At 64.9% G+C, this 27,051-nt stretch overlaps 1 protein-coding gene across 2 annotated transcripts; it reads right to left on the reverse strand.

Annotated features, from left to right (window-relative positions):
• Positions 1-204: 204 nt before the first annotated feature.
• Htra3 (HtrA serine peptidase 3) lies at positions 205-26,312 on the reverse strand. Of its 2 annotated transcripts, XM_027937761.3 has the most exons (9): positions 25,893-26,312; positions 16,164-16,263; positions 13,414-13,636; positions 10,718-10,912; positions 9,992-10,024; positions 9,097-9,211; positions 2,978-3,026; positions 1,591-1,686; positions 205-1,269 (listed from the first exon to the last, which is right to left on the reverse strand). In XM_027937761.3, exons 1-9 carry the CDS (start codon positions 26,275-26,277, stop codon positions 1,104-1,106), a joined length of 1,362 nt encoding a protein of 453 aa, XP_027793562.2. In that variant the 5' UTR covers positions 26,278-26,312; the 3' UTR covers positions 205-1,103. The 2 variants fall into 2 exon arrangements, with proteins under 2 accessions (XP_027793562.2, XP_071470878.1); XM_071614777.1 differs by lacking the exons at positions 205-1,269; positions 1,591-1,686; positions 2,978-3,026 and adding an exon at positions 7,795-8,099.
• Positions 26,313-27,051: the final 739 nt, after the last annotated feature.

A 27,051-nucleotide genomic window follows, 5' to 3' on the forward strand; every position in this document is an offset into this window, starting at 1 on the left:
GGCCTGACTTGAGACCCTTTGCAAAACCAGAGGTCTTGGGGACAGGTATGTCCCGATCCTTAGCTGTTGTAGAAACCTGTCCTTATCACAGAGGGCACCGCCTCGGTCTAGGCTCCTACACCCAGCAAGGTGTGCGACACGGGGCCCCCAGGAAAGCGCAGGCTGCTCGGCGTGGGCTGCCCCAACACCCCTCAGACGGACAACTCTGTGCTTGTAAACTTTAATTTCCGTACAGTAGAGAAACACACGGGGGGCGGGCAGCTGTGCAGCGAAGCTCGAGACACACCCGGAGGCACACACGGGAGGAGGTGTCCACCAGAGCCCGCTGCTTCCACCAGGCTCTGTGGGCAAGGCGGGGCCGGCTCAGTCCTGCACTCGGGCGGCTCTCCCCTCCGCCACCTGGGGCTGAACTTCTCCAGGCAGTAGCTGAGTGTGTGCGTCACGCTCTGCTCCCTGCTGCTCCCTGTGCTCCTGGGAGGGTGCACCTCGTGGCCAGTGCAGGGCTCGGCTCAGCAGAGGGTTGTTCACTGGCACCTGCTCCAGGCCAGTCCCTGTTGGACCCTGACCCTGCCAGGGGTCATGGGCACAGCCTGCCCTTTGGGGAGTCTAGGTGGCAGGGCGGGCAGCCCCTGTCATGCCATGGGGGGGCACTGCAGCAGAAGGGAACTGGACAACAGGGTGAGGGAGGTGCTCGTGAAGGAGGAGCAGACGTGGGAGCTGGGACCTGAAGTGGGTGGTGAGTGGGACAAGGGGGACATTTCAGACAGAGGGATGGACAGGTGCAGAGGCAGGAAGCCGAGGAAGAGGGTAGACTTCAGGAACTGCAGGAGTTTTATAGGTTCCAAAGAACTTCGAAGGTGACCTTCAAGAGCAGGTGCACCAGGGGAGCACGGGACTTCCCTTGTGGTGCTGGGATTTGGGATCAAGGCTGAGATCTGGTCCTCCAGCCAGGCCCAGCCTGGGACTCTGCCTCTGGACGCTGGGAGGCTGTGGCGTCCTCCCTGCTGAGGACCACAGGTCCTCCGTCCTGGTCCTGGAGAGGCTCTATCCCTGCCATCTGCAGGGCCTGACCCTGGCGCTTGATGCTGGAGAGGTGGCCCGCCTCACACGACCACCTCGGGCACAATGCTGAACAGGAGGTCATCGTTGCCCCGCTGCACCTCCAGCAGGAGTGGAGACTCTTTCATGATGGCCTCCTGCAGCTCACTTGAGTCCACCAGGGGGCGCCCGTTGACCTTGACGATGATGTCGCCATCTTGGATTCCCCCTCTGCCAAAGGGAGAGACACAGGGGCACTCTTCTCACGGGCTCAGGCCAGGACATGGTGGGGTTCAACAGCAGCAGTTGAACAAAAACCATGTCAGTGAGAAAGAGCAGCCAGCAGACCACGAAGTCCCTTCCCCAGAAGGGAACCAGTGGGTGCGGAATAGCATTCTCCATGTGCCCTACCCCAGGACATGCTGGGCCATCTTTGCCAGGAAGCTCACAGCCACCTGAAGTCAGTGCAGGAGACCTGGCCCAGGCTCCACCCCGCCACCAGGGTCTGCCACCCGCCTCCCAGGCAGCTCCCCGCCTCTTGGCAGAGCCTACCTCTGAGAAGGCGAATTTGGAACAACCTCCTGCACATAAATCCCACTGCTGACCGACGGGAAGTCGGGGTCGCCAGCCTGGAGTTCCTCCACCAAACTGAAAGGACAACTCAGCTGTGAAGCCTCTTCCGAGCCCTGGAACCAGCTCCTCGGCATGCAGCTGCCCCGCCCTCTGCCCAGGCCAGACAAGGAGCCTCCCGGGGGCCGCCACACTGCCCTGTCCTGCCACCTGGGCACTCCGTGTCCCCCACGAAAATCTCAATGCAAGGCCCCATTAGAAATGTAGAGGGCAGAGCTGGAGGGGAGAAGGGAGGGTGCAGGGGAGGAAGGAGGCGGAGGGAGGGAGGTGATGGGTGATGGAAGGAGGAAGGACAAGTGGGGAGCAGAAAGGAGAGATGGACAGACACTTGGCACGTCCGTCAGGGAATGCTCAGAGGAGACTGGACAGATGGCAGGACGGGCAGGGGACAGAGGAACAGGAAGGACACATGAGCAGGCCCACCAGTGTGGTGGTCTCCATTACAGAGGGCCTCCAAATTGCACCCCTGGAGTAACCCCCTGAAACAGGGAGAGTGTCATTTGGGGACCGTGTGGTGGGGTGGGTATCCCAGTTCTTCCCAGAGCTCCTCGATGCCTGCACGTCCTCCGGCTTCAAACCCTCGGACCTGATTGGTGGACCCCGTCTCCCTCCTCTGCCCACTTCTCCGTCCCACCTGGGTATTTCTGGGCACTGATCACGGTAGGCCTGCCATTGGGGGCAGAGTAGAGTGGGTGGAACACAGTCCTTGCCCCCAGGGGCTCATGGCCAAGGAGGTGGGGAGGGGTCCCACGAACAGTGGGGAAGGCAAAGCTGGGGCTCTGCAAAGAGGGGTGGCCTGTGAGGCAGAAGCGCATCCCCCAGATCCATGCACTCCCAGGACCTCAGGGTGCGACCTTGTTGGAAACAGGGTCTTTGAAGATGGGATCAGTTAAGGATCCTGAGATGATGTCATCCTGATGTAGGGTGAGTCCTAAGTCCAGGGACTGGGGATTTTGTAAGAGAAACAGGAGGGAGATTCGGACACAGACACACAGAGGAGGCCACATGGACACAGAGGAGGGATTGACATGATGTGGCCACAAGCCAAGGACACCCGGAGCCACCAGGAGTGGAAGAAGCAGGAAAGTTACTCCCTGAGCCCCTCAGAGGGGCCCCACTGACACCCTGACAGCAGACTTCGGGTCCCCAGAACCGTGAGCTAACACATTCGGCTGTGCTTAGCCACCCACTTTGTGGTGACTTGTGTGGCAGCCCCAGGAGGGATCCAGAGCAGCACAGGAGGAGTCCGAGCATTGGCCAGGCAGGACCGGGGCAGCCTGAGCAGGGGCACGGAGGGGGCACCCCTCACCTGGGAGTGATGGTCCGCATCCGAATGCCGATGAACCGCTTCTTCCAGTCTGGAAATGAGTAGAGCAGGACTGGGTTACAGCTGCTGAAAAGCCACCGCCCTCCCCAAGAGGACCAGCAGGGGACAGGAGGTGCCCCTTGGGACCAGGAGGCAGCAGGAGCTACCCTGCCTGAGGCAGCCGGCCCCACGTGGCCAGGCTCCTGCATCTGTCCTCTCAAATACTCCCCAGAGCTAGGAGATGCCCCAGCTGCAGTCCCCCATACCACTGCCTTCACGTCCACTCCATCTCTGTTCCACCCATCAGCTCCAACACCCGCTCCCCTTGCTGAGCTCCACACCCAACCCCAAGGGCCCTCCCCCAGCCCCTTACTTGGAACTGAACTACCTGCCCGTACACAGTGACACCTGAAATGCCCGGTGAGCACTAGCCACGTGCCAGGCCCACTGAGGTGGCCCCGCCACCCCGCTGCTCCAGCCAGCGATTTAGCAGGTGTCACAGACCCAGAGACTACAGCGACATGTTGTGGACCATCAAACAAGACGCAATTCGTTTCACATTTTCAATTCATAAAAGCTTTCTGACCACAATGGACTAAACTAGAAATCAATAATAGAAATAAACCCAGAAAGTTCTCAGCCAGTTTCAAAGGAGAAATCAAAAGGGAAATGAGAAAGTATTTTCAAAATTGCATAAAAGTGAAAATCTAACCCATCAAGCTTTGTGGGAATAAGGCAGCTCTTACAGGGGAACCAGCTTACTTAAGTGTGTGTGTCACAAAAGGGTGGCCTCAAGTCAGGGCCCAGATTCCACCCAAAAAACACAGAAAGGAGGCCAATGAGACGTCCAGAGAGCACATGGAAAGAAACAGTCTGAATCAATGAAATAGAAACAATGGAGAAGATAAACGCAAACCCAAATCTCATTCTTTGCCACCAAAAACCTGATAGACCTTTAGCAGCATGACTGGGGAAGAGAAGAGACACCGTTGTCACCGGGGAGAGCTGGAGAGGCCGCATGGCACGGACCCAGAGACAGCACAAGGGTGTCACCAACCACCCGAGGCCAACACGCCTGGAAACGCTCTGTCCTTCCCTAAGATGGGAACTGGACGACAGGGGACTGGACAAGGATGTCCACTCTCACCACTTCCCTTGAATATTTTACCAGAAATTCTTCCCGGGTAAGAAAAAGAGAGAAAGGACATTCAGACTGGACACGAAGAGGTCCGACTGTGACATTCGGGCTGTAAGGCCATCTATGTAAACAATCTAGTAGACTCTACAGAAAAGTGACAGTGAGCACCAGTGTCACGGTTGGACCTAACGCTCCCAGCGGCTCCCGGGTTGAAGGCGTGGTTCCCGGGCAGCAGTGTCCAGGGGTAGGGCGCCTGGGAAGGCACTGGACTCAGGGCTCTACCTCAGTGGACTAACCCACGGGTGGAGTCATCTGAATGGACTCTCGGAGGTGGTGGGAACGGCAGGAGGTGTGTCTGTCCCTGTGCCCTCCTCTCGCTCTGCTCCATGAGGCGGGCAGCTCTGCTTCCCCGTGAGCCTCCTGACCATGCTCTGCCTCACCTCAGGCCCTGAAATGATGGCGCCAACTGCCCACGGACTGACTCCTCTGGAACCGACTCACAGTAAGCCTCTCCTCCTCTGGCTGATTTTCTCAGGTCCTCGTCTCCGTGGCGGGGAGGTGACTGGCCATCAGGGAGCTACCAATCTGGGGAGGCAGCTGTCTCAGGACCAACACGCCAACAGCATCTTATTTGTATATTCTTGTTACAGACCATCAGCGACTGACCTGGACACTGCAAACTCTGGCCACTGCTGAGAAGGGCCAAAGAGGACCCAACCGACGGGGAGAGACTGTGATCGCAGGTCCGAAGACCCAACAGTGTGGACAGCAAGCCAGTTCTCCCCAGGCTCATCTCTGGGTCCAATGCAAGCCCGACCCAGACCCCGGCAGGTCACCAGAGTGAAAGGCTCACCCTGAAGGTTTGGGAGTCAAAGGACGAGAAGAGCCAAAACAGCTGGAGGAAGAGCAAGGGCGGGCAGGGGGCTCCACACCCGGCCTGAAGCCCCTCTCTCTACTTTGCACCATATAAAAATCTATTTTGAAATGTGTTTTAGCCCCAAGTCTGAAACCTCAAAAAGTAGGACTTCTGGGGGAGAATCCTGGTCCTGGGCTGCGGAGATCCCTTAGCTACGACACTAGATGCGTGACCTAGTCCCAAAGAAGCTGGATTCATCCAATTGTACCAAATTTCTGCTCTTTAAAGACACAACTGTTAAGAGAAGAAAAAGGCCAGTCAGGGCAGCAGAGAACCCCTGCAGCTCACGGATCAGGCTCCTGTGCCAACCAGAGGGAGACTGCAGCCCCTCCAGGAGCACAAGCAACCTGAAGCTTTTTTTTTTTTTAGGGCAAAATATTTAAACAGACACTTCACCAAAGATGGACGACTTTACCGGCCACATGGTGGGTGGTGTCTGCAGGCTCTGGTTTTCAACTGGCTCACGGCACAGGCTGCCTGGGGTTCTGAAGCCTCCCGGCTGCGGAAGGGTCTGGGGTCAGCAGGGAGACAGGCCAGTAAGGGCTCTGGTGGCCAGAGGCCAGGTGTGGGTAGTCCTGCAGGTAGGCCCCGAGGGCTTGCTGGTGGGAGGGACGAGGGCTGGAGGCGTGAAAGGACGGGGCTGCCCTTCACTGAGGGGCCGCTGGGGGCTGGTGGGCAGGAGTCTCCTCCTACAGCTGGGGAGAGGTCCGTGGGGAGGTGAGTCTGTGGACTCAAGTCTAAGCCCAGGAGGCTGGACGGGGACAGGCCAAGCCCGAGTCTGAACACCTGGGCCACCCTAGCGGCTCCCTCCTGGCCACTGGCTGCAGGTCAGCGTGGTTCACAGCGCGAGGCCACGCTGAAAGAGGTAAGGTGCGGCCTCCCGCACACACGTGGGGGCAGGGCCTGGTCCCTTGCAGGTGAAGGGTGCCTTCCCAGCAGAAGCCCAGTTTGGGGTCACCTGGGAGGCCAGGGACAGTCACTGGGTAGGAGGACCCCTTGCTGCCCCTCCAGCAGGGCCAGCAGCCCAGCCATGGTGGCAGTTCTCTAGGGACACGGGTGCAGGGGCAGGGGTGTGGTCGTGACCCCAGGTTTTCCCGCAGCCTTTGCTAGAGTCTTGTGAACAAGGGCGTCCGCCACTGGCCGGAGGAGCTGGGCACCTGGCTGCGCTCCTTCCTCAGCCCATGGCTCCGCCGCCCCAGGGTGCCCTTCAGAGGGAGCCCAGAGGCCGCCGAATGGCGAGGAGATGGAGCCTGAAAGGGCCCGTGACCTGGGCACATGAGCTTTAGAAGCAGAATGCGGTAAAGCCCCTGAGTGGGAATGTCACCTCCACAACCCAAAACCTCCGTGCACAGGGGCTGCTCCCCGGCTCCCTCCTGCCCTTGGCTCCCTCCTGCCTGGCTCCCTCCTGCCCGCGGCTCCCAGGGCTCTGCCCAGTCCCTCCCGCTCCCACCCACATTCCACCTTTCTAGAAACCCTGCTGGCTCCACCTTCAAGCAGACCCCCACCCACCAGGTCTCCCTGGCTGCTGCCACCGGGCAGGGTACTGAGAGCACCTGCCGTTCCGTGGCTCACCTTGCCCCCCACCCCAGCCAGAAGAGCCCCTGCCGTTACCCCCACTCTCTAAGCCTCTCCAGCCCCCATGCTGGCCCGGGGTCCTGCACAGAATGCGCTGGCCCACCCCTGGGATGTCACACGTCCTGCTCATGGTCAGACAGGGCCTCCCCCATCTCCTGAGCAGGCGCCCCTCTGCCAGATGCCACCTCCCAGGGGTCTCCTGCTCCCTGTCCTCTGCAGCCTCCCACCTGCCTTCCTCCTGATCTCTGAGACACCATGTCACCTGTTGGCCCTTGGGGCATGCTCTTTGAGGGCTTGGTCCAGCCTGCAGGAGGGCCAGGCAGGGAGAGGCAGCTGGACACTTGCCCTGGCTGCCCCGGCCTTGTGTGTGACAAAGCCAAAGTTCAGCTGGACCTTGTCCAGAGCTCAGGAGGAGAGGCTGGCCTGGGCTCAGCTGCCCCCTCTCCCTGAAGAAGGAATGAGAGGCACAAGACCCCCTGCCCAGCCTGGGCCTTGGCTCTGCCCTGCCCTGCCCTCCTGCTCCAGCCTTGCCGCTGTGGGCGGGGGGCTGCCTCTCCCACTCCCCAGTCTGCTTGGGAAGGACTTCCCCAAGTTCTGCCTGTCCCCCCCTGCCCACTCCTACCCTGCAGCTTTCCTGAGCTCTCACAGCCAAGGAGCCCCCCCCCCCCACAGTGCAGTGGTCACGTGACCTGAAAGCCCCCGGGGCATCTGCAACCCTGGACAAGAACAAGAGTGCACTTAGCATCCTGATTTAATAAAAAGATTGATCATTTTAAAGAACTTTAACTGGGTTTGGATCATTTCATATTTTTATTTAGAAAAAGAAAAAACAAACTCTAACTTTGGAAGAATTTTAAAACAACAGATTCGCTTCTCAGCTAAGATATCTGGGGGGTCTTTGTGGGAGGGGGTGGTCTGCACTGTCCTTGGGTGAGGGATGAAGGTTTCTCAGGGGCCAGGTGAGGTCAGTGCTGACCAGGACAGTCCCCATGACACAGAGAAGCAAAGCCAGGTGCTGGCGGGTCCTTTTCCAAGAAAGGAGAGGAAGAGGCGAGAAGGGAGAGGCCACCACCGCACGCCAGCAAGACAGGCAGCTCACACCTCACCCACAGGCACAGCCACTGACTCCCGGGGTGGCCCCGTCCAGGGGACCCAGAGAGCTAGGACAGCTAAACTGGAAAGGCTCGGAGAAGGAAGGACCCAGCTACCAAGGAACCAAGATGCAGCCCTAGTCTAGCTCTGAGGCTCCTGGCAGCCAAGAAGAAGAGGCCTGGGGCTCAGATGGTGCCCACTGCCCAAGAAGAGGAGGCTGGGCTTCGTGGGAAAGAGCCTCTGCCCAGCCCCAGACTGTCTTCACCTAAGGACACTTAGGAACGAACGCAGGGTCCGGTGGCCATTCTTCTTTGACCAGTCCTCAGGCTGCGCTGGGGTCCTTGTGCTTGGCGGGCAGGATGGTGGAGGAGGGGCGAGCAGAGAGGGCCCTGCTCAGTGGAGTGCTGGTGAGGGGCGGGGGAGACAGGGAGCAAGGTCAGGGCGAGGGTGCCGGGTGCCAGGCTGGGTGTCGGCCAGGAGGTGAGCACAAGATGGAGAAGCTCAACTGGGCCACCAGGAAAGGGCCCAGGTCAGGAGTGTGCCCTCCCCTGGAAGGTGGCGCCACCACCAACCAAAGGTGACTGGGGCGATCTCACTCGGACAGCCACCTTGTGCCGTGGCAAGACCTCTCCCAGAGGGGTGCTCATGGCCACGTAGGAGTGGACAGGGTGGAGTGGGCGGCCCTGTTGGGACGGGGATGAGGACAGGGAAGTTGGCTGGAGGTGGAAGAAGGAGTTGGCCACGGGTGGAGGGATGGGTGGGAGGAAGGGAGGGGAGGCGGAACAGGTGAATGGGAAAATGGATGGGCACGCGGACGTGAGGATGGATAGATGGACGGATGGATAGACTAGGTAGTGGGTGGATGGTGAGTGAGTGGGGTGGGTGGATGAGTGGGTGGAAGGAAGGGAGAGAACGAGGGATGGGTGGGGGCAGGTGGGTGGACGGGTGGATGGATGGGTGGGTGGGCTGATGACAAGTAGGTGGGTGGAAAGGTGGGAGGATAAATGGACAGATGGATGGACAGGTCCACGGGTGAGTGGGTAGGTGAGTGGGCGGGTGGACTGGTGGGTGGGTGGGTGGGTGGGTATTAGGAAGAAACTGTGACAACTAAGGAACAGCCCAGTCAAGAGGAACCAGAAAGTCCAAGCTGATGAAGAGAACTGAGACCAGAGCCCGGAGCCACCAGATGCGCCTGGAGGGCAGCAAGTGAGGAGGGGCAGGCAGGCCCCCGGGAGGACACAGAGGAGCTGTCCTGACGTCCCCTGGCTCTGGGAGGGCGAAGGGACCCCGTATGGTGGTGAGCACTGCTCACAGCGCACCTGCTCCGACGCTGGCCCCGGAGCCGGGAGGCAGGGCCTGGCCCTGGGGGTGCCCCCGCCCCCCGCCCCCAGGAGGCCGTACCTTTGATGTGCTTGTCCTGGAACTCTGACAGGAAGCGCGTGATGCGGTCCGAGGGGATGGCAAAGGAGATGCCAGCTGCAACCTTGAGCGTGTTGATGCCAATGACCTCGCCATCCTGGCAGGGCCGTCAAAGGAGGGTGGTCACACGAGGGAGCCAGGCAAACTGCTGCCCACAAGGCACGGTGCCCACAGCCTCCTCTCCAGAGGGGGCCCTCGATGCCCCCATAGGGACACTCCTGGAGTAGCCCCAACTGGCCTGAGGGGTTGCTCCTGGGTTGTTCCCCTTCTGCTATCTCCAGAGAGACCTTCTCCGTCCTGGGAGCTCGCAGTCGAGGCCTGCCCCCTGCCCCCTGCCCCACCCTCTGCCCTGGGCGGTAGTGCCCCTGGACCCAGGATGCCAAGAGAGAGGGAGGGCTGTGACAGGGCGCTGTCTTCGTGTCTAGGGAGCAGGGGGCAGGGAGTGGGGCCAGGGCAGCCCCACAGCATGCCTCTGTCCCTGAGCCTCCCCCTGCCTCTTCCCCAGCCACCAGGACCTCACTCCCTCAGCCTGGGCAGCACCCTGGGCCTGTGCCCTGGCCAGGGGTGGGATGTACCTTGAATATAAACCTGAGGGAGGGAGGCCCAGGGTGACGATCGCCCAGACTGTCTCCTGCCCCACGCACTCAGGGCGCTGTTCTCGGGCAGTGCACTCTGGTGGTAGCCATGGCCCTTGAGGGCATGGGGCAACATGGGCCTTGGGGCTCAGTCCCCTCCTGGGCCTCCGGCCCAGCCGTGCTCCTGTCTGTTAGGTGTGTGGGTTCTGGGGCCTGACTGTGGGTCCTGTCCCTGCCTTGAGGCTGTGCCCCGCTGCGAGCAAAGCCCTGGAAACCAGACGCTGGATCTAGGAGACACTCACCAGGTTCACCAGGGGTCCCCCGGAGTTCCCGTACTGCAGGGGAGGAAACAGGTGTTAGCTCTGCCTGAGCCCCAAGCGCCCCTCTGCCCGGCCCTGGCTCAGGCGGTGGAGACACAACAGCGCTCCCCCCGCAGCCTCGGCTCAGCCCTGCCTCACCCACAGGAGAGCTGAGGCCACAGAGACCACGCCCACAGCCCTCTGAGGACCCCTCTGTCCACCAGCGCTCTCCGCGCAGGCCCCCTGCTTTGGTGTCTGACCACTGGCGGGCGGGGGCACCCAGTGGGGCATGCAGCGCAGGGCACCTTCCCGGTCCTGCTGACCTGGCCCGGGGTCCCCATAGAGACTAACGGTTCCAGCCCTGGGAGTCACGCAGGCCCGGCGGGCGTGTGCCGCACTGTCTGGGCAGAGCCCTGAGAATGCAGGGGAGGCACCACAGGGAGGTAGAGGGCCCAGCTGGGCACAGCCCGGGCATGACCCAGCATGGCAGAATGCAACGCTGCCCGGGGCACAAGGCGTCCGGGTCGTGGCCAGGCCTCCCCATGGCTGAAGGACCGTTAGGGTCTGAACCCCCAGGGTGGCCGGCAAGCCTGGGCACAAGGCCCGGGTCAGCACTGCTTCTGGCAGCAGTGAGGAGCTGGAACCTGCTCCGGGGACAGGAGCGAGCCAGGTCTTGGGTGTGAACAGGGTGTGCCAGGGCCTGGCGGCCTCCCCTGCTCTGGGACTCACGTTGATGATGGCGTCTGTCTGGACGTAGTCCATGTCTGAGTCCCGGAGGCCCAGCTCCCTGCCGTCCCGCTGGGCGGTGCTGACGATGCCCGTCGTCACAGTGTTCTGTAGGGCGAAGGGACTGCCAATGGCCACCACGAACTCACCAGGCCGCAGGTCTGCCGAGTGACCCAGCAGCAACACAGGGAGCTTTTTCTGGGGGGACGGGGAGAAAAGAGAGGGAGGCTCAGGTGACCTGAGTTGAGATCCCAGTGGGTGGGCCCAGGGAAGCCGGGGGCAGCTGTACAGGGAGGGCCCCATGAGGCCGAGCCAGGCCCCAGCATGGACCAGGGCCAGCACAGCGCCAGACCCAAGCTGGAGTCATAGAACAGAGGCTCAGTAGGGCTGGCCACGTGGCCCACCACGGGAAGGCACAGAGGGCCCAGCTGGGCACAGCCTCTGAGCTCCTGAGCCTCCTGGCTTAATGGCCACAGGACCCTCTGGAAATCCGGTGGTGCCTGGGGTGGACAGCTCTGCAGGTGCCAGAGCCAGCTGAGGACCCCACCTCCTGACAGACGCACAGGGCACCCGAGTCCCGGGGTGAGCTGACGTGGCCACCCACGCCAGCCCCAGTGCCCCTCTCTTCACGTGGGGCTCAGAGCCTCTGTCGGACCTGTGACTGGGCTGGGAGCTGGCAGAGGGGCCAAGTCCAACTTGCTCTGCACTCAGGAGCTGCAGGGAGGCTCTGAGGGGTGCCCTCGAGTGCCCGTGAGCAAGTGCCAAGGTGCACACACAGGGCAGGTGACTGGCAAGAGCCAGGCAGCCCTGTCAGTGGCGTCCACATCAATTCCAGGGTCTGATCTGCCTGAGTAGCCTGAGACGTCACTGCTGGGGAGGCTGGGGAGGGCCACCTGGGACCGCCTGCCCACGGCCAGACCACATGGGCCTAGCTCTGGAGGGAGCAGGACGGCTTCTCACCTCTGGCCCTCTCCTCCTGCCCTCTGTTCTCCCCTTGCCCTTCTAGCCCTGTTGGGGGCCTCCATGTCAAATGAGACACCTTCCTGGGGGGCAGTTTTCATAACAGCTGTCCGTGGAGAAGAGGGGGCATCCGCGGACGGAAGCCACACGGAGAGACCCCGGCGGGTGTGGGCACGGACCCCTGTGCTCTGATACTGGCCATGAAGCTTCCGTCCATGGCATGTAGGGGCCCAGGAGGAGGAGCCAGGCCACCCATCGGAAGGCGGGGACCCAGAGAGCAGACCTCTGAGAGGCCAGAGGGCCAGGGTGGCTTGTGTGCAGGGAGGCCCGAGACCGGAGCTGGCCAGTGGGGAGGCGGAGCCACCGCTGGGTTGGCGCCACGAGGCCGCCAGGCTCAAGGGGGCTTCCCCTGGGGACATGGCAGGAGGTGCTGGCCAGGGGTTCAGTGCTGGGTTTCACTGGCTCGGGCAGCACCTATGGGCACAGGTGTCCACGAGAGCATCTGCTCTGCCCACCTGGTGTCCACGCTGGCTGGTCCCTCAGGACAGTGCCATGAAACCAGGCGGAGAGACCCAGCCGGCACCGTCTGGCTCTCCCCTCCCGGCCTGGGCCCCGGGGCAGGGCCAGCTGTGGTCCTCAGGCCACACCCCCTCTGCCTGCGCTCAGGCTCTGCTGGGCACAGTGACCTCACCCTGGCCTGGCCGACGGCCCCTCTGGACATCAGCACAGTCGCCCAGTGGTGACAGAGACCACGGGGCCCCAGCCCACAGCATGACCACCAGGCGCGTCACGGGATGGGCCGGCTTCTGTCCTCGAGCCTGCTCCTGCCAGGACTCAGGTTCCCTGACTTTAAAGGGAGGTGACGCCCCACACTCAGCAGCTGGGGGTGAGCCGGCTCAGGTGCGGGAACTGTCTCCAGCCTGCCTTGGCAGGGCCACAGGAGGTCCTGCCAGAGACCTGTCACTACGAGTGCTGTCCACCTGTGTCCAGGGGAGGGGCCAGACCCCAACTCAGCACCAGGGAAGCCCCACGTGCAGGCGCCCACCAGAGGCTTAGTGACTGCGTGACAGTCGCAGAGGAGGCCACGGGAACCCCAAGGCGGCCTAACGACCACACTGGGCACCGCGAACAAGCCCAGGGGAGGCCCAGCGTCTCGGCTCAGCCGGCTGACCCTGCCACACTTGGCCACGGTCCTGGAGTTACCTGCCCTCCCCCAGCCTCAGTTTCTCCGTCTGAGATTCCAGGCAGGGACTACCTGAGTAAGCACGGCTTGTGCCCAGCACCAGAAACAGAGTCCCTGTGCCGGGGCAGCTGTGCTGGGCAGCCAGAGGCAGGGGCAGATGCCGTGGAGGGCGAGGTGGGTGTCTCCAAGGCTCTGGCCTCAGTGGCCACCTGGGACAGCTGCATCTGCAGGAGCAGGCCCCAGGTGCGCCCATGGAGCCCCGTCCTAGGAAGTGACGAGGACCTGGTCTTCCCGCTGCTCGCCACACACTGCCTGGCCAGTCACGCAGTCTTGCTCGGTCCTGCGCCTGGGGCTGGGAAGGGCCGGGAAGGGCCGGGAAGGGCAGGGCTCCAGAGACCCAGGCTCCAGCTCTGACTTGGCCAGTGACCACGGGACGATTGCTGGTGGCCCTCAGGACTCAGTTCCCCAGCCGTCCTGGGGACGTTGGGCCGGGCGTCCAGAGGCCTGGGGTCAGGAAGAGGCTGCCTCACGGTGTCCCTGCCGTCCCTGAGCTCACCTTGGGGTGGATCTTGATGGTGGCAATGTCAGACTTCTTGTCGATGTCCTTGATGGTGGCCTCGTAGGAGTCTCCGTTCTGCAGCTGCACCTTGAGCTGTTGCCGGCCTGAGGCTGAGTTGGTGCTGGACACCACGTGGGCGTTGGTGACGATCAGACCCGCCTCCGACATGATGAAGCCCGAACCGCTGGACAGGGGCACGTTGCGGCCAAACAGAGGGTGTCTGCAGAGCGCAGGCACAGGGGGTGCTCAGGCAGGCCTCCTCGGCCGGGGCAGGGGCAGGCAGCCGGGAGCGGAGCCCGCGTGGGCCAGAGAGCACGGGCGTGGAGTCCCCGGGCTGCGCAGATGGTGGCTGTGTCACCTACAGGCCATGCCCTGGCCATGAAGCTGGGCCCGCCTCACAGCCATAAAGAAGGGATGGTCACCTCCAGCCTGCAATTTGCTGCGATGAGCACCATGCCCGTGAAGGCCTGCGCGGCCCCCAGCGGCACTGTCTGCCCTCACGGGGCCCTGGAGCCAGACAGACTGGACCCTGATGGCCAGGCCCGCTGATTAGCTGCAGCCCTCAGGTAGGTGTCTAAGCCTCGGGCCTCAGTCGCCCCATCTGGAAACAGGTTGTCTGCGTCAGGGCCACACCCACCCAGAAGGGAGGGAGGGGCAGCAGAGGCAGCTTGGGGCAGGTGGGGCATCCCGGGTCCCAGCACAGGGCTGGTGCAGGGCAGTGCACAGTCCCTGGGGCTGCTAAGTGGACGGGGACAGGGGACCAGGCCCTTGGGGCCTGGACCAGGCAGGAGAGGAAACACCAGGAGGAAGGCCTGGCACATCTCAGGGGCACAAGGGCTTCTGCAAGGTGCAGAAATAGCCCCTCAGATAGCAGCAAGGCCACCGGGCGGCTCCAAGGTGGGCCAGGCCCGCACACTCACGGCCGGTGTGGGCCTGGGCACAAGCGTTAGTCCAGCACCTCATGCAAACAGGGTCTTTGCTGCTGTAATGAAGTTAAGATGAGGTCACGCTAGAGCAGGGTGGCCCCAAACCCAGGGACTGTCAGATACAGGGACACGGGGGCACGGGCCAGTGGGTGGACTGGACAACACAGCACAGCCCAGGATGCCAAGCGCTGCTGCCCACCAGCAAGGACAGAGGCCTGGAGCAGGCTCTCCCGAAGCCCAGGAGGGATGAGACGGGCGCACCCTGATGTTGGGCTTCCGGCCTCCAGAGCGGTGACCAGCCCTCTGCGGCCAGGCCACGTGGTCTTGACCCTTCTGTCAGAATCCAGGAAAACAACGCAGCACATGCCCAGGGAAGCCCAGCCCTGCCCGGGTCAGGCCACGGCGACGGGCAGAGCGTGAGTTTGTGTCCAGCTGCTCAACCACCCTGCGCTCTGAGCCTGGCACTGTCCACTCCCGGCTGTGACAGCCCCGTCCTGCCCAGCTGTGTCACCTTCAGAAGCCCTGCACAGCCCCCGCGCCCAGCACGTGGGGTTTGCAGACAGGGCCCGAGGGGGTCCTGTGGTCTCCTCCCCGTGCCCACACCTAGGTCAGAGGTCACCATCCACTCAGATCACTGCCTCCAAGGCCAAGGAGGGACTGGCACTGCCACCCCCCAGGCCACCTGCAGTCAGTGATCAGTGGTGTGGGGCTGGTGCCCCCGCTCTGCGGGGAGCTGGTGTGGCTGTCCAGACACAGAGGGACAGCGAAGTGCCACTTAGTGCACCCAGTTGTAATTTCCTCAATGACTTGTCTCGGCCCCCAGGGAAGGGCAGCCGGGGGTCAGCCTCTGCACAGAGACCGGTTCCACCCTGGGGTCAGGAGCCCAGGTCAGCCGCAGCGGGGCCTCCAGCTTCGTGGCAATCTCAGGCCTGGGCTTCGGCCTCCTGGAATGGGGACAGCAGAGGCCCCTCCTGGGGCTCCTTGGGGCTCCGTGGGCCTGGGACTGTCCACCAACGCAGGGCGCTCTGCAGGCCGCTGGTCGCGTGGGCCACGGTCACCCGTGCACTGAGTCCCGTGAGTGCCCATCTCCCTCCCGTAGGAGGTGGACACCCCCAGGGCTGCGCTGAGAAACTTGGGCCAAGCCGGGGCGCCGCGGGGAGCCCGGAGAAGACCTGGCTCTGTCCCAGGACACCAGGGACGGCGGGGTGTGGAGCCCGGCACCTGCACTCACTCCAGGCCAAACTGACGGGCTCCAGAGGCCCCTCTCCTCCCATCCCTATGAGGACAAGGACGACGGGCTCCCGCCAGACTCCTGGCCTCACCCAGGGCCTCACCCAGGGCCAAGAGTAAGGCAGCAAGCGCTCTGAGCTCGAGAGACGTCGTGTGGGACTGTCTCCTCTTCCCCAGGACTGCACTGGACACAGTGGCCAGTGACTGGGCAGGGCTGGGGAGCAGCTCTGAAGGCCCTGTAATGCTGGGGTGGGGAAGCTGGGGCAGGAGGCTGTGGCAGGACCCCGGGGGGACCTGTGCTCCCTGACCCTCCCTCCCTCCGCACCCCACCCTTCCCTCCCTCCCACTCCTGCCCCTGCCACACTGGCCGGCCACCTTGGTTGGGGCCAGGCTGTCCTAGGCAAAGCCACTCTGCCAACCCCCTTGGGGACCCCACTCGTAGCTTTGGTGTGGCCTCCGGGCCCCCAGGCAGCCCACCACCCTGATACCCTGCTGCTTCACCCTGGAATCCAGCCGAGTTTGGGCCCCAGCAGACAGAAGGGACCCAGGGGACATCAGGAAGCCACCGGGGTGCAGCAGGGCCCCACGCACCTCAGGAAGAGCTCGATGTGGACCACGGCTGGAGCGATCTTCTCCACCACGTCGGCGATGAAGTTGAACTTGTACCGCGGGCTGGTCAGCGGGTGGAGACCTGCACTGACAGAGGCAGCCGGTGGTCAGGAGCCCTGCGGCTCCCAGCAGCCCTGACTGTCCTGGGGAGGAGGAAGCCCCACCTGAGACCCCCTATTGGGGCCAGCCTCTGCATGTGCAGAGCCTGGGGTACCTCACTGTATGATGTCCAGACACTTGGGAAGGTGGCCCCTCACCCTGAGGACAGGTAAAGAAGGCTTCTGCAAGCTGAGCATCCTCAGATCGCCTCCCTGGACATTGCTGAGCTGGCCAGGAGGCTCAGAGAGGCTAAGACACTTGCCCTGGGTGACACAGCATTGATACTGGGGCCAGCGCTGGGCTCAGTACCCTGTGCCCTTCCTCTCTGATGTGACAGCTGTGTGCTGGCAAGAAATGACCATTCCACCTCCTCGTGGGCTCTGCAGGTCCTCTAAGCCTGGGAGCTGGTGAGTACAGTGGGTGGGGAAGCTGCCCCCCGGCCCCAGGGTGGCCTTGCTGGACAGACGGTGACCGATTCCTGAGTGAACAGGGCCACACTTTCATCTCTCTTGGCCACAGTCCTGTCCTGCTGGCTGGGCGGCTTGTAAATTTCCCAGCTCGGGTCTCTGCTGCCCTTCGCCATGGGCTGCTGCCCACTAGGCCCAGGCTGCAGGCAGGTGGGGCAGGGCCCAGGCCTTGGCCTCTGGTCTCCTGCACTGGCCTTGCTGACACCCCCAGGTCCCTGGCCCCTGTGCTTCTAGGCAGGCCCCTGCTCTGGGCCTGGCCCTGGCTTGGCTGGGCAGGCTCCTTCCAGCTCTGTGGCTTCAGCGCTTCCTTACGCACCTGGCCCGAAGGTGCCCCTGGGCCTGCAGGGACAGGTGTGAGGGTGACTCGCAGACTGTGACCCTCCCTGCCAGGGACACCACCACATGGACACCCAGCCACCTCAGCTAAGGCCCAGCCCAGAAAGCACGGTGTGTAGCTGAGACCCCCAGGTCACTGGAGGTGGGGACCACAGACCAGAGGACACCTGGCTTCCTGGACCGTCCAGCCCACCTGCTCAGCCTGAACAGAAGGCCACCTGTCAGGGGTGGCCAGGGTCTGAGGGGAGACGCCAACCCCCACGGGCTCCTCACAGATAAAGCTGGTAGCTGCGGTGGCCCTGGGCCCTGGACTGTCCTCCCGGGAGCAGCTCTGCAGGGTCCCCGGTTCCCAGACCCCTTCACCACTGCCTGGGTCGGGGCTGCCCAGGCTTAGTACCCAGGGGACCCCTGACCCTCCACACAGTGGGTGGCCAGGCCCGCAGCTCCTCCGCATGCCCCTGGCTCTGGGCAGGGCGGGGACCACGAGGAATCTGCTCTCCCGCAAGATGCCCACAGCACGGAGGCTCTGACCGGGCTCTCGGGCACTCCGAGGGGTGCCCAAGCATCTGGCAGGGAGGGCCCCCTGCGACCCCCTGCGTCTGGGCCTGTGAGCAGCAGGCTGTCTCGGGGAGAGGCGCTCGGTCACCCCGACACTGAGGCCGATGTCACCCCTCCCCAGTGCGTCCTGCCACCTCCGCCCTGCAGGACCACCCCCACTTCTCCTGCCTCCCCAGGGACCCCCAGCCTTCTCCTGGTGGAGGCTCCCCCCGGGCCCCTGGCCAGAGCCCCAGCCCCCGGGGCTCCCTCCGCCCACCTGGCTCCGCTTCCCCAAGCACCTGAGGACCAGGGCGGGACCCGCCAGGGGAGGACCGCCAAAGACAGCACAGTGTGACGGGAAGCTCAAGGGCGAGGCCCGGAGTCCAGCGGTGCCCAGGCCAGGCCCGGGAGGGTGGGCACAGCACACGCAGCCATCTGTGCCTGTGCCCTGAAGACAGCCCTGGACACTGGGCTCTGGCAGCCTGGGACGGGGCCCCGTGTGACAGCACAGGGTGGGGACGTCTGTCCACCTCACAGGGGTGATCAGACGCTCAGGTCGAGCGGCCTCCCCGCTGGCTTTATCCTGGACTGCAGAGGAGCTGACCCCGGTCAGAAGCCTCTGCAGGCCGCCCCGGCCCCTGGCTGACCCTGCAGGATCCCCACAGGAGCGCGGTGGGAGAGCGGGGCAGGGCCCACGTGCCTGGGCTGCTGGCTCTGCTCCGACTCAGCAGAGGCCTGGACGGCGTGGACAGTGGCCCTGCTCCTCTGTGCCTGGGGACCAGCACCTCTGCACCACGCCACGGGCGCAGGCCGACGGGGCTTCACCCAGCACGGGAGGGGTGGGCTGCGCTGCCCGTTGACCCCCCAGGCCAGCCGTCCGCAGTGGGCCAGGGAGGAGCAGGGCAAGGAGGGGTGGGCTGCGCTGCCCGTTCCCCGCTCACCCCTCCTGCGCCCGGCGTGGACTCTCCAGAGAAGCCCTCGTCCACCTGGCCCCCCACATGAGCCCCTGGGGACAGAGATGGGTCTGGGTCACCCCACACCCCAGCAGTGACCAGCACAGGGCAAGGCAGCCCCCAAAATGCGCAGAAAGAGGGAAGGAGGACGGGGTGCTCTGCCTGGGGCTCCTCCAGGACCGGGAGGGCCACCCACCACACCAGGGAGGCCCAGCCGTTGCCCTGAGGGCGCAGCCAGCCCACGTCATGGCCCAGGGCGGAGGCTGGGAGGCAAGGAGCGCGCGGCGCTGGCAGCCCGAGACCCCGGCCGCCAGGCTGGCCCTTTAAGCCGGCCCCACACAGATGAGTCAGGATGAGTCAGTGGGAGGGAGGCAGCGCTGGGAAGAGGCTGTTTATTTGGGGTTTTGACAACCCCACCCCCACGCCCGCCTGGGCCCCGGCTGGTTCAGCTGCTGCTTTTATTCAAAAATAAACTAAACTGGAGTCTAGGGAAGGCCTGGAGGTTTGGCCGGGAGGAACTGGACAGTGAGGCCCAAGCCAGGTGTCCGTCTGGGCCTCTGGAGAGGAAGGGGCACAGCCAGGACCGCGGGAGGCTGGGAAAGGGACAGAAGCCCCGTCTCAGGGCTCCACCCCACCATTCCTTCCTGGCAGGCTTCCAGGAGCACTGAGGGACAGTGGCACCCCCTGAACTGAAGATTTCGTGCTGGTTCAGGGCAGTCAAAACTGCCAGGAACAGACGGGGAAACTAAGGCCCTGAGTGGGAAAGTGAACGAGCAAGACTCCCTGCAGGACCACCTTGCCCTGCTGCATAGGTTCTGCACTGCACAATTCTGGAGCCATTAACAAAGATCATGTGGCCTGCTTCCTGGGGGGCTGCGCAGCGCACAGCTGTGTGCATCAGCCCTCTAGCTCCTAAGGGACACAGCCAGGACACAGACCCAGTTCCCTGTGTCCGGCTGCTTAGGGGTGAGACCCAGCGTTGCTGCTCCCCATGGCAAGACCCCAGAGTCCCCCGAGGCCCTCACACTCCTCATCTGTGAAGGGGATAGCCGGCACCCTCCTTCCCTGGGTCGCTGGACGTCTGAGACGTCCGCTAGCGGTCCACACGCGGGGGCAGGCCCAACACTGGCCGGGGGGTTCCTTAGGTAGAGGGCGTGTGCTAGCCCCTGGGAGGTTCCTGGTGAGGCGCGGCCCAGGGCCCGGGAGCTAAGGTGGAAGGCGGCAGGTCCAAGGTCGGCCTCACAACTCAGCAAGACCCGGAGCCAAACCAAGCAGGGAAGAGCAGCGTGGGGACAGGAGGCAGCAGAGGGGGCACCTGGCGGGCACCCTGCCGTCCCTCCAGGGAGTTCCACTGACCCCTTTAGCCCCAGGTTGGTGGAACTTGCGCCCAGAGGGTCAATGACTGGACCCACGGGAGGCCAGGAGGGCTTCCTGTAAGGGGAGGCCCGGGGCGCTTGGCCTGAGTGGCCTGGGCCGTCCAGCACCCCGACTGGGGATCGAGGGGCCTGGCTCCATCAGGACACAGCGCGGGTCAGTGGGTAGGGCCCCGTCTTCCGCAGGGTCAGCTCAGCACGGAAGTCCACAGTCAGGAGTCAGGCCGGCCCAAGCCAAGGACAGGCCAGGGTTGGACTCTCCTGGAGGCTGGACGCCATCTCATGAGCCAAGGACCAGAGAGTGGAGGGTCAGGAGTTGAGGGGCCTGGCTGTGTGCCTTGGGTGGGTCCCCTGACCTCTCTGGGTGGTTCCTTGTCTGTGAGGTGGACTAGCGATTCCCGCCTCGAATCAGCAAGATCACCGGCCCTAGCAGCCCGCCTGGCGCCCGGGCCCAGCCAGGGCCGTCACAGTGGCTGTAGGAGATGCAGCCCTTGCCCTGGGTCTGGGCTGCAGCCCTCCCTGCCCTGTGTCCCCCGCTCGGGGGGAGCAGGCTGGATCCGAGGTTCTGGGGGTGGGGCAGGAGGGACAGAAGCACAGAGCGGCTGGGAGCCCCACAGAGCCCCAGGGGGCTGCTCCCAGAACATTCCCTCCCGCCCTCCCTGCTCACTGCTGTGGGCCAGCCCAGGGTGCGGGCCAGGCCTCGGAGACAGATGAAGTGCTGGGCCCGAGGGCACACTGGACACAGGCCTGTGAGGCTGGGCCCCGAGGGGGCACCACTGGCCAGGCCTGGGGTCAAAGGCTAAGCCACTCCTGGTGCAGGACACTGAACAGGCCCGGAGCTTGCAACCCACGGACAGTGGCAGCTGGAGGATGGACACCTGGTCCCTCAGTGCCCTGTGGAGAAGTTGCCACCGTGTACAGGCCGGGTGGGCGCCGGGCAGAGCGGGCAGAGCCTGGCACGGGCACGTCCTCTGGGTTCCTGCTGCACCAAGGACGAGGGTTCTCTCAGGAGGTCACTTCCTGGGGTGCTGGGGGCCAGCACCAGACAGCCAGGCGGGGGCCGAGGCTCGGGCACATCTGCCCCTCCACAGAGGGGCGGCTCAGTGGGCTCCCGGGCCTTCCCCGTAAGGGGCCGTGACGCCGGGCGCCCGTTCCCCAGCTCTGAGGTGGAGACCAGAGGATCACAAGTTTGAGGCCAGCCTCGGCCACTCAGCGAGTCCGGCCTCACCGAGGGCTGGGCTGCAGCTCGTGGTGGAGACCGGGGGGTGCCCAGGACCAACACAAACAAATACACGCTCCCCACAAAGAGGCCCCAAAGGTGCGTTTAGGGCTTTTCAAGCCAGTGCACAGTCCCTGCGTCACCCCGTCCCTCCCAAGCCCCGGTGGCCGGCTCCTCCAGTGTGAGCCCGCAGGAGGCCTTCGGCCTGGCAGAGGGGCCGGCCACCTCCCGCTGCAACTGGCACCGACCTCGGGCCCCCGGAGCCAACACACGGGCCTGACCTCACTGCCCAACAGGGGCCGGGCAGCAGGCCACCAGCACCTTGCTCAGGCCCCTTAGAGTGGACTTGAAGGCGGCACCTGGGCAGGTGAGGGGGGCTCCTGGTCTTGCAGTGAGCTCTCCCCACCCGCTGGCCGCCAGGACACCGACACCACCACCAACATCGACGGCCACTGCACCGGGTCACCCGCCCTCCACAGGCTCCAGACGGGTGTCCCCTGGGCTCTCCCACCCGCTCCCCCAGCACCCCACCGCCACTCTAGGCCCCACCACCCGCCACCCTCCTGCCACCCCAAGGCCTCTGGAGCTCCCTCCCTCAGTTGTCACCCCTGCACGGGGCCCATCCGCTGTCCTGGCCACGCTGGCCACCGTGAAAGGGCCGTCAGCCACGTGGCCATTCTGTCTGCAAGGACCCAGCCTCCCGGGGCCCACCTGCCTCCAGGGCCTCCCTCGGGCCCCCTGTGCTGGCTTCTCTGTGGCTGTTTCCATGCTGCCTCCTCCAGGAAGCACTCCCTGATCTCTCCCTCTCCCCGACCCCATCTGGCACCTCACCCTCTGTCACTAACAGCACAGGACTAGGGACTTCACAGGGGCAGGGTGATGGTGGGCAAGGAGCGGAGGCCAGATCACACAGGGCCTGCAAGCCGCCTTGGGGGTCTGTTTGGTGGGTGGAGCCATGGTCTTGTAGGGGGCGAGGGAGGGGACAGCCTGGTGGGAAGACCCAGGGCAGGAACTCCTGACGCCCCCGACCCCAGGCTGGTGCAGGAGCAGCAGGGGCAGGGGGTTCCCGGGCCCCGTGCTCCTCCCTGGCTGGCTCCTGGCGCCCGGACGCTGTGGCAGAGGCTCTCGGGCTCTCCGTGGCCCGTGCAGCTCTGAGTCACCCAGGCCCTGAGGAGGGGGCACCAGCTGCGGCAGCTCCTCTGCGGCCCCAGGAGGGAGGCACACAGGAGGCAGGGGCTTCACCTCCTGAAGGGTCCCGAATGCGGGACTCCAAGGTCTGCAGCCCCGAGGCCGCAAAGAGGATCGAACTCCAAAGCCACCGGACGGGACGCGCTCCCACAGAGACCCCTGGAGACGCGCGGACCTCTGGGGCAGAGTGCCCCTGGCCCTGACACCACGCCAAGCCACCGGACTCTGAGTCTGAACTCAGGGTGACCCAGCAGGTGTGGAGCCCTGGGCACACGTCACTCCGCTGACAGGTGTCCCCATATGGGAAAAACGCCTTACAGGGAGAGGGCGGGTGCTCCCAGAGCAGGTGAGCCTCCGCACGGCGCTGTGGGGTGGACATCTCCTGGGGACCCTCTCGTTTCACGTCACCTACTGCACGTGGCAGGGACCAGAGCTGGCCCTGCACTGTGAGGCTCAGAGTCCGCAGAGGAAGCAGAAGGGTCAGTGCAGACCCAACGCAGGTGATGCTGTGGCGCTAAGGGTAACCTGGGCGTGGTGGCACGAGGGCAGCCCAGGGCCACGGACACCAGGCCACAGCAGGAAGAGGGACCAGCCACCTGCTGTCAGGGAGGGGAGCTTGGCACTGGGTACAGCAGGTACAAAGGTCCTGTGGCCCTGCAGAGGAAAGCCCAGGGCCCCAGAGCACAGTCCTCATTCTAGGCAGACCCAGGCCAGGCCTGGCTCCTTCCTGGCCGCCACATCACCCTTCCCAGCCTCTGTGGCACATCCGGGTGTCTGGCCCCAGCACCCTCCATATGGAGGGGCCTCTGTACGTGCAGCTCTGCTGAATCCTGAGGTCCGTGCTCTGGGAGACAGCAGCCGGCCACGCACAGTCCCCCCAGGAACAGTGGCCCTAGGGTGGGACCGCAGCCCTGAGCAGCCACCAAAGCTGGGTGACGCACTGGTGTCAGTTTCAAGGTCCCGAACAGCCCTGTCCCTCTGGCCCCCCTGGCCGGTGGGCTCTGGGGCAGCACGTGCTCCTGGGCCCCAGGCCCTCCTGTCCCTTCCAGGGAGCTGCCACTCATGCGCTGCTCAGCTCAGGTGCCCCCTCGGGGAGCCCTCCCGAACCCCCAGATGGAACGGATGCCAGCAGCAGGACGGCACAGGACAGAACACCTCGGTCCAGCAGTCGAGCGGAGCTGTGGGAGTCGCTGCCCACGGGGGCACAGCTGGCGCACACCGGGCTCGGGACGCCGTCTCTGTGGGTTCCTCTGCAGGAGTGGTGACAGTTCACCCACAGGTGAGGACTAGAGGGTGAATAAGGGAGGTGACTCGGGGGAGAGGCGCTGGGGACCAGCAGTCAGCCCAGATCCCATAGCCTCCTGCCTCCCCGAGCAGCCTGCCCATGTCCCCGATGGTCTGTGCCATGTCCTTGTCACCAGCCCGGGGCCAGGCAGCAGAAGGAGCGTTTCCAGCAGCAGGCACCTCTCTCCTCCTGCCCTCCCGGGCCCTGAGCCTCATCCTGATGGCGACTGCCCAGGCGCAGGCTGGAGGTGGCCCCGCCACACACGAGCTGCAGTGGGCAGACGTCGGGTCCCCGGGACCTCTGCCCCTCACAGTGAGGTCCTGGAAGGACCAGTGCCAAGCCCCTGGGTGGGTGGCCCGTGAGGCGCAGGGGACCTTCCCAGATGCACGTCCATCGCTGAGCTATGGCAGTGCTGTGCCCCACGCTCCACGCCCCGGGCAGTCTCCACACAGCCTGGCGGTCACCCTCTCCTGCCGGGTGTGAAGAGTCTGCTCCAAGCCCAGGCCTGAACCCCACGGCCAGCGCGAGACACGGGAGGGGCCTTGAGGGCCCAGGTCACGAGGGCCCCACACCAATGGTCTTGAGGCCCCGAGGGAAGAGGCACCGCACTTGGCCCACTCCCCACTGGGCCAGCCGGCCCCCTGCCTGGGCCGCGTGGACCCAGGCTCTCCTGCCCTGCAGGGATCATGGCCCCACCAGAACCCAGCCTGCCCACGCTCCATGTTGGGCTTCCAGCCCCCGGAAGCGTGAGAGGTTCTGTCCCCTGTAAGTAACCCAGCCTCGGGGACCTCACGGAACCACCACAAAACAGACCAGGACACAACCTCGCCCTGCGTGTTCCCCCACAGGATGCCCCAAGTCCCGCCTGCTGCCCAGACCGTCTGCCCAGACCCGCAGCTGCAGGAGGAGGCCCGGCCTGCGCGGGGGCCCCACCAGCACCCCTGCGGGAGGACCCACCAGCACCCCTGCGGGAGGACTCACCAGCACCCCTGTGGGGCCCCTGTCAGCACCCCTGTGGGAGGGCCCACCAGCACCCCTGCCCCTTGGGAGGGCCCACCAGCACCCCTACCCCTGTGGGAGAACCCGCCAGCACCCCTGCGGGAGGACCCACCAGCACCCCTGTGGGGCCCGTGTCAGCACCCCTGTGGGAGGGCCCACCAGCACCCCTGTGGGAGGCCTGGGGTTACCCCGATGCAGCTCTCCTCAGGTTCTGCTCCACGCTGACGGACCCAAGCCTGTGGGGGTGGTTTCCCGACCTTTCCCGACCTACAGCACCCTAATTTTTAGAGTGCTGGACACAACTTGGGGAGCTCTGGCCTACAGGATGAGGACTCGAACAGTGGCAGGAGCCTTAGGGCCACTCACCTCCTGCCCAGTCTCCAGTGTCACCCCCTAGCCCACGGCTCCGTGCTCTCTGCACCTCCCAGTGGGGCTCACGGTGCTGGCTCGGCAGAGCCTAGAGTGTTCCTGCAGGTCTCTCCCGCCAGAGTGCCTCCCCACCGTGACCACGAAGATCTGGCCCACAGGGCCCTCTGCAGGCTCCCTGAGCTCCGGGGGCCTCAGGCCATGCCCCGGCTGCACCCAGTCTCTGCCTGGCTGGCTGCGGGCTGCGGGCCCAGGGTCCCGCCCATTGCCACCTGCCCAGGCTTTGGCACAGGGCTTCAGCAAGCACCCCCCAAGCACCAGCCCAGCCTGACGGCAGGGCTTTCTAGCTCTTCCTCACGCCCGCGGCCATCTGGGGGGCAAGAAGCACTAGAGCCACTTGCAAGTCAGAAGGGGCTGTCTTGGGGACTCAGGGGACACCCCCAGGTCCCCAGGCAGCCAGCTGGAGAAATGCCTGGAGCCACCAACAGAAAGAAAGAAGTGGTGGTGTCACCCTCCGGGACACAGCCACCAGAGACTGAGGACCAGGAAGGACTGTGACAGCCAGCGCTCTGACAGCCAGACAGGAGGGGCAGGGGAGGTCAGTGTGCCAGGCCAAAACCTGGAGGAGCCCACCCAGGGGCTGGGGACCAGGGGGTCTGGAGCACCCGGTTTCACTTTGGTGCATTGTGTGTGGCCTTGAGCACGCTGTGGCATCCCGGGCCTCAGCGTCTCCTCCTTTCTTCTGGAAGGCCAGGGGCTAGCTGGCCGCTTCTAAAGGGCAGCCCCTCGGGCGCAGGGAGTGGGGTCCTGCGGCTGGGCGGTCCTCTGCGCCTGGGTCCCGGGGCCGACCACCCCGTCCACCCCGTGCCCCGTCCACCCGCAGGCTTACCCGATGGGCAGGCGCCCTTCTGCAGCTGGCGCACCGGCGTCCCCGAGAGCTGCAGCGCGCGCCGGCTGGCCGCCAGCAGTGCGCACACGTTGGCGTAGGTGTGCCCGTCGGTGCCACACACGGCGTGCGACCCTCGGCAGCGGCACACGCCGCGCGCGCACTCCAGGCCCTCCCCGCACGGCGCGTCCAGGGGCCGCCCGCAGGGCTCGCCCTCTCTGGCCGCGCACACCAGGCAGCAGTTGCAGAGGTCGGGCACGTAGCCGCCCGGGCAGCGCGGGCTCGGGCAGCGCGACACGTCGCAGCGCGCGGGACACGGCGCCGCCGGGGGCTCCCGGGCCAGCGCCAGCGCGGCCAGCGAGGCCAGGAGCAGCGCGCGCGTCTGCATGGCGGGTCTGCGGCGTCGGCGGGGACACCGAGGGCGGCGGCTCAGGCGGGCGCGTGCCCGGGGCGCTGGGCCGCTCCCTCGCGAGTCTGCCGGCCGCGGGCGCCTCCGCACTTAAGGCGGCCGCCCGACCCGCCCTCGCTGGACGGCCGCCCGCGCCCGCCGGCCCCGCCCCGCGACAGGCCCCGCCGGCCTGGGACTCAGCCTGCCTGTTCCGGAAACTGCGAGTGACAAACCCATGCGTGAGGACCTGGGGAGGGAACCCGCCGGGAGCACCCCAGGCCCAACCGCAGGCTACCCCCCAAAAGGGGCGAACAGTCAGGATGTTCGGCGCCCCTCCCGGCCCTCCTTGGCCAGCACCACCAGGTCTGCTGCAGACTGCCCTCCTGGCTCCCGCTGCCCCTGGGGACAAACACTGGGTCAGAGCTGCTGGAAGCTTCCCCAGGTGTCCTGGACCGTGGTCTCCCTCCAGGCTTCCGGGTCTGTGTGTCAGTCTGCCCATCGGGTGGAGTGCCGTCTCTGTCCTCGGCGACTCTGGAATGGCCTGGCAGCCCCGGGCCTCAGTTTCCCCTCTGTGAGGAGGATCTAGTAGCACTTCCCACATGGCAGAGGCGTTGAAGTCCCCGCTGACATTGCTGGCACTCAGTGCTGGGGTCTGGAAGCTGGCTCCTTTCTCACTGTCCCTCATGCATTCTCCAAAGGCCACCTCAGACCAGGGCCTGCCCCGGGGGCTCACTCTGGTGACTGGGACATCAGGCTACCCTTTTGAGGCTGCAG

Source organism: Marmota flaviventris, chromosome 7 (assembly GCF_047511675.1).
Source record: "Marmota flaviventris isolate mMarFla1 chromosome 7, mMarFla1.hap1, whole genome shotgun sequence".
NCBI classification, from domain to species: Eukaryota; Metazoa; Chordata; class Mammalia; order Rodentia; family Sciuridae; genus Marmota; species Marmota flaviventris.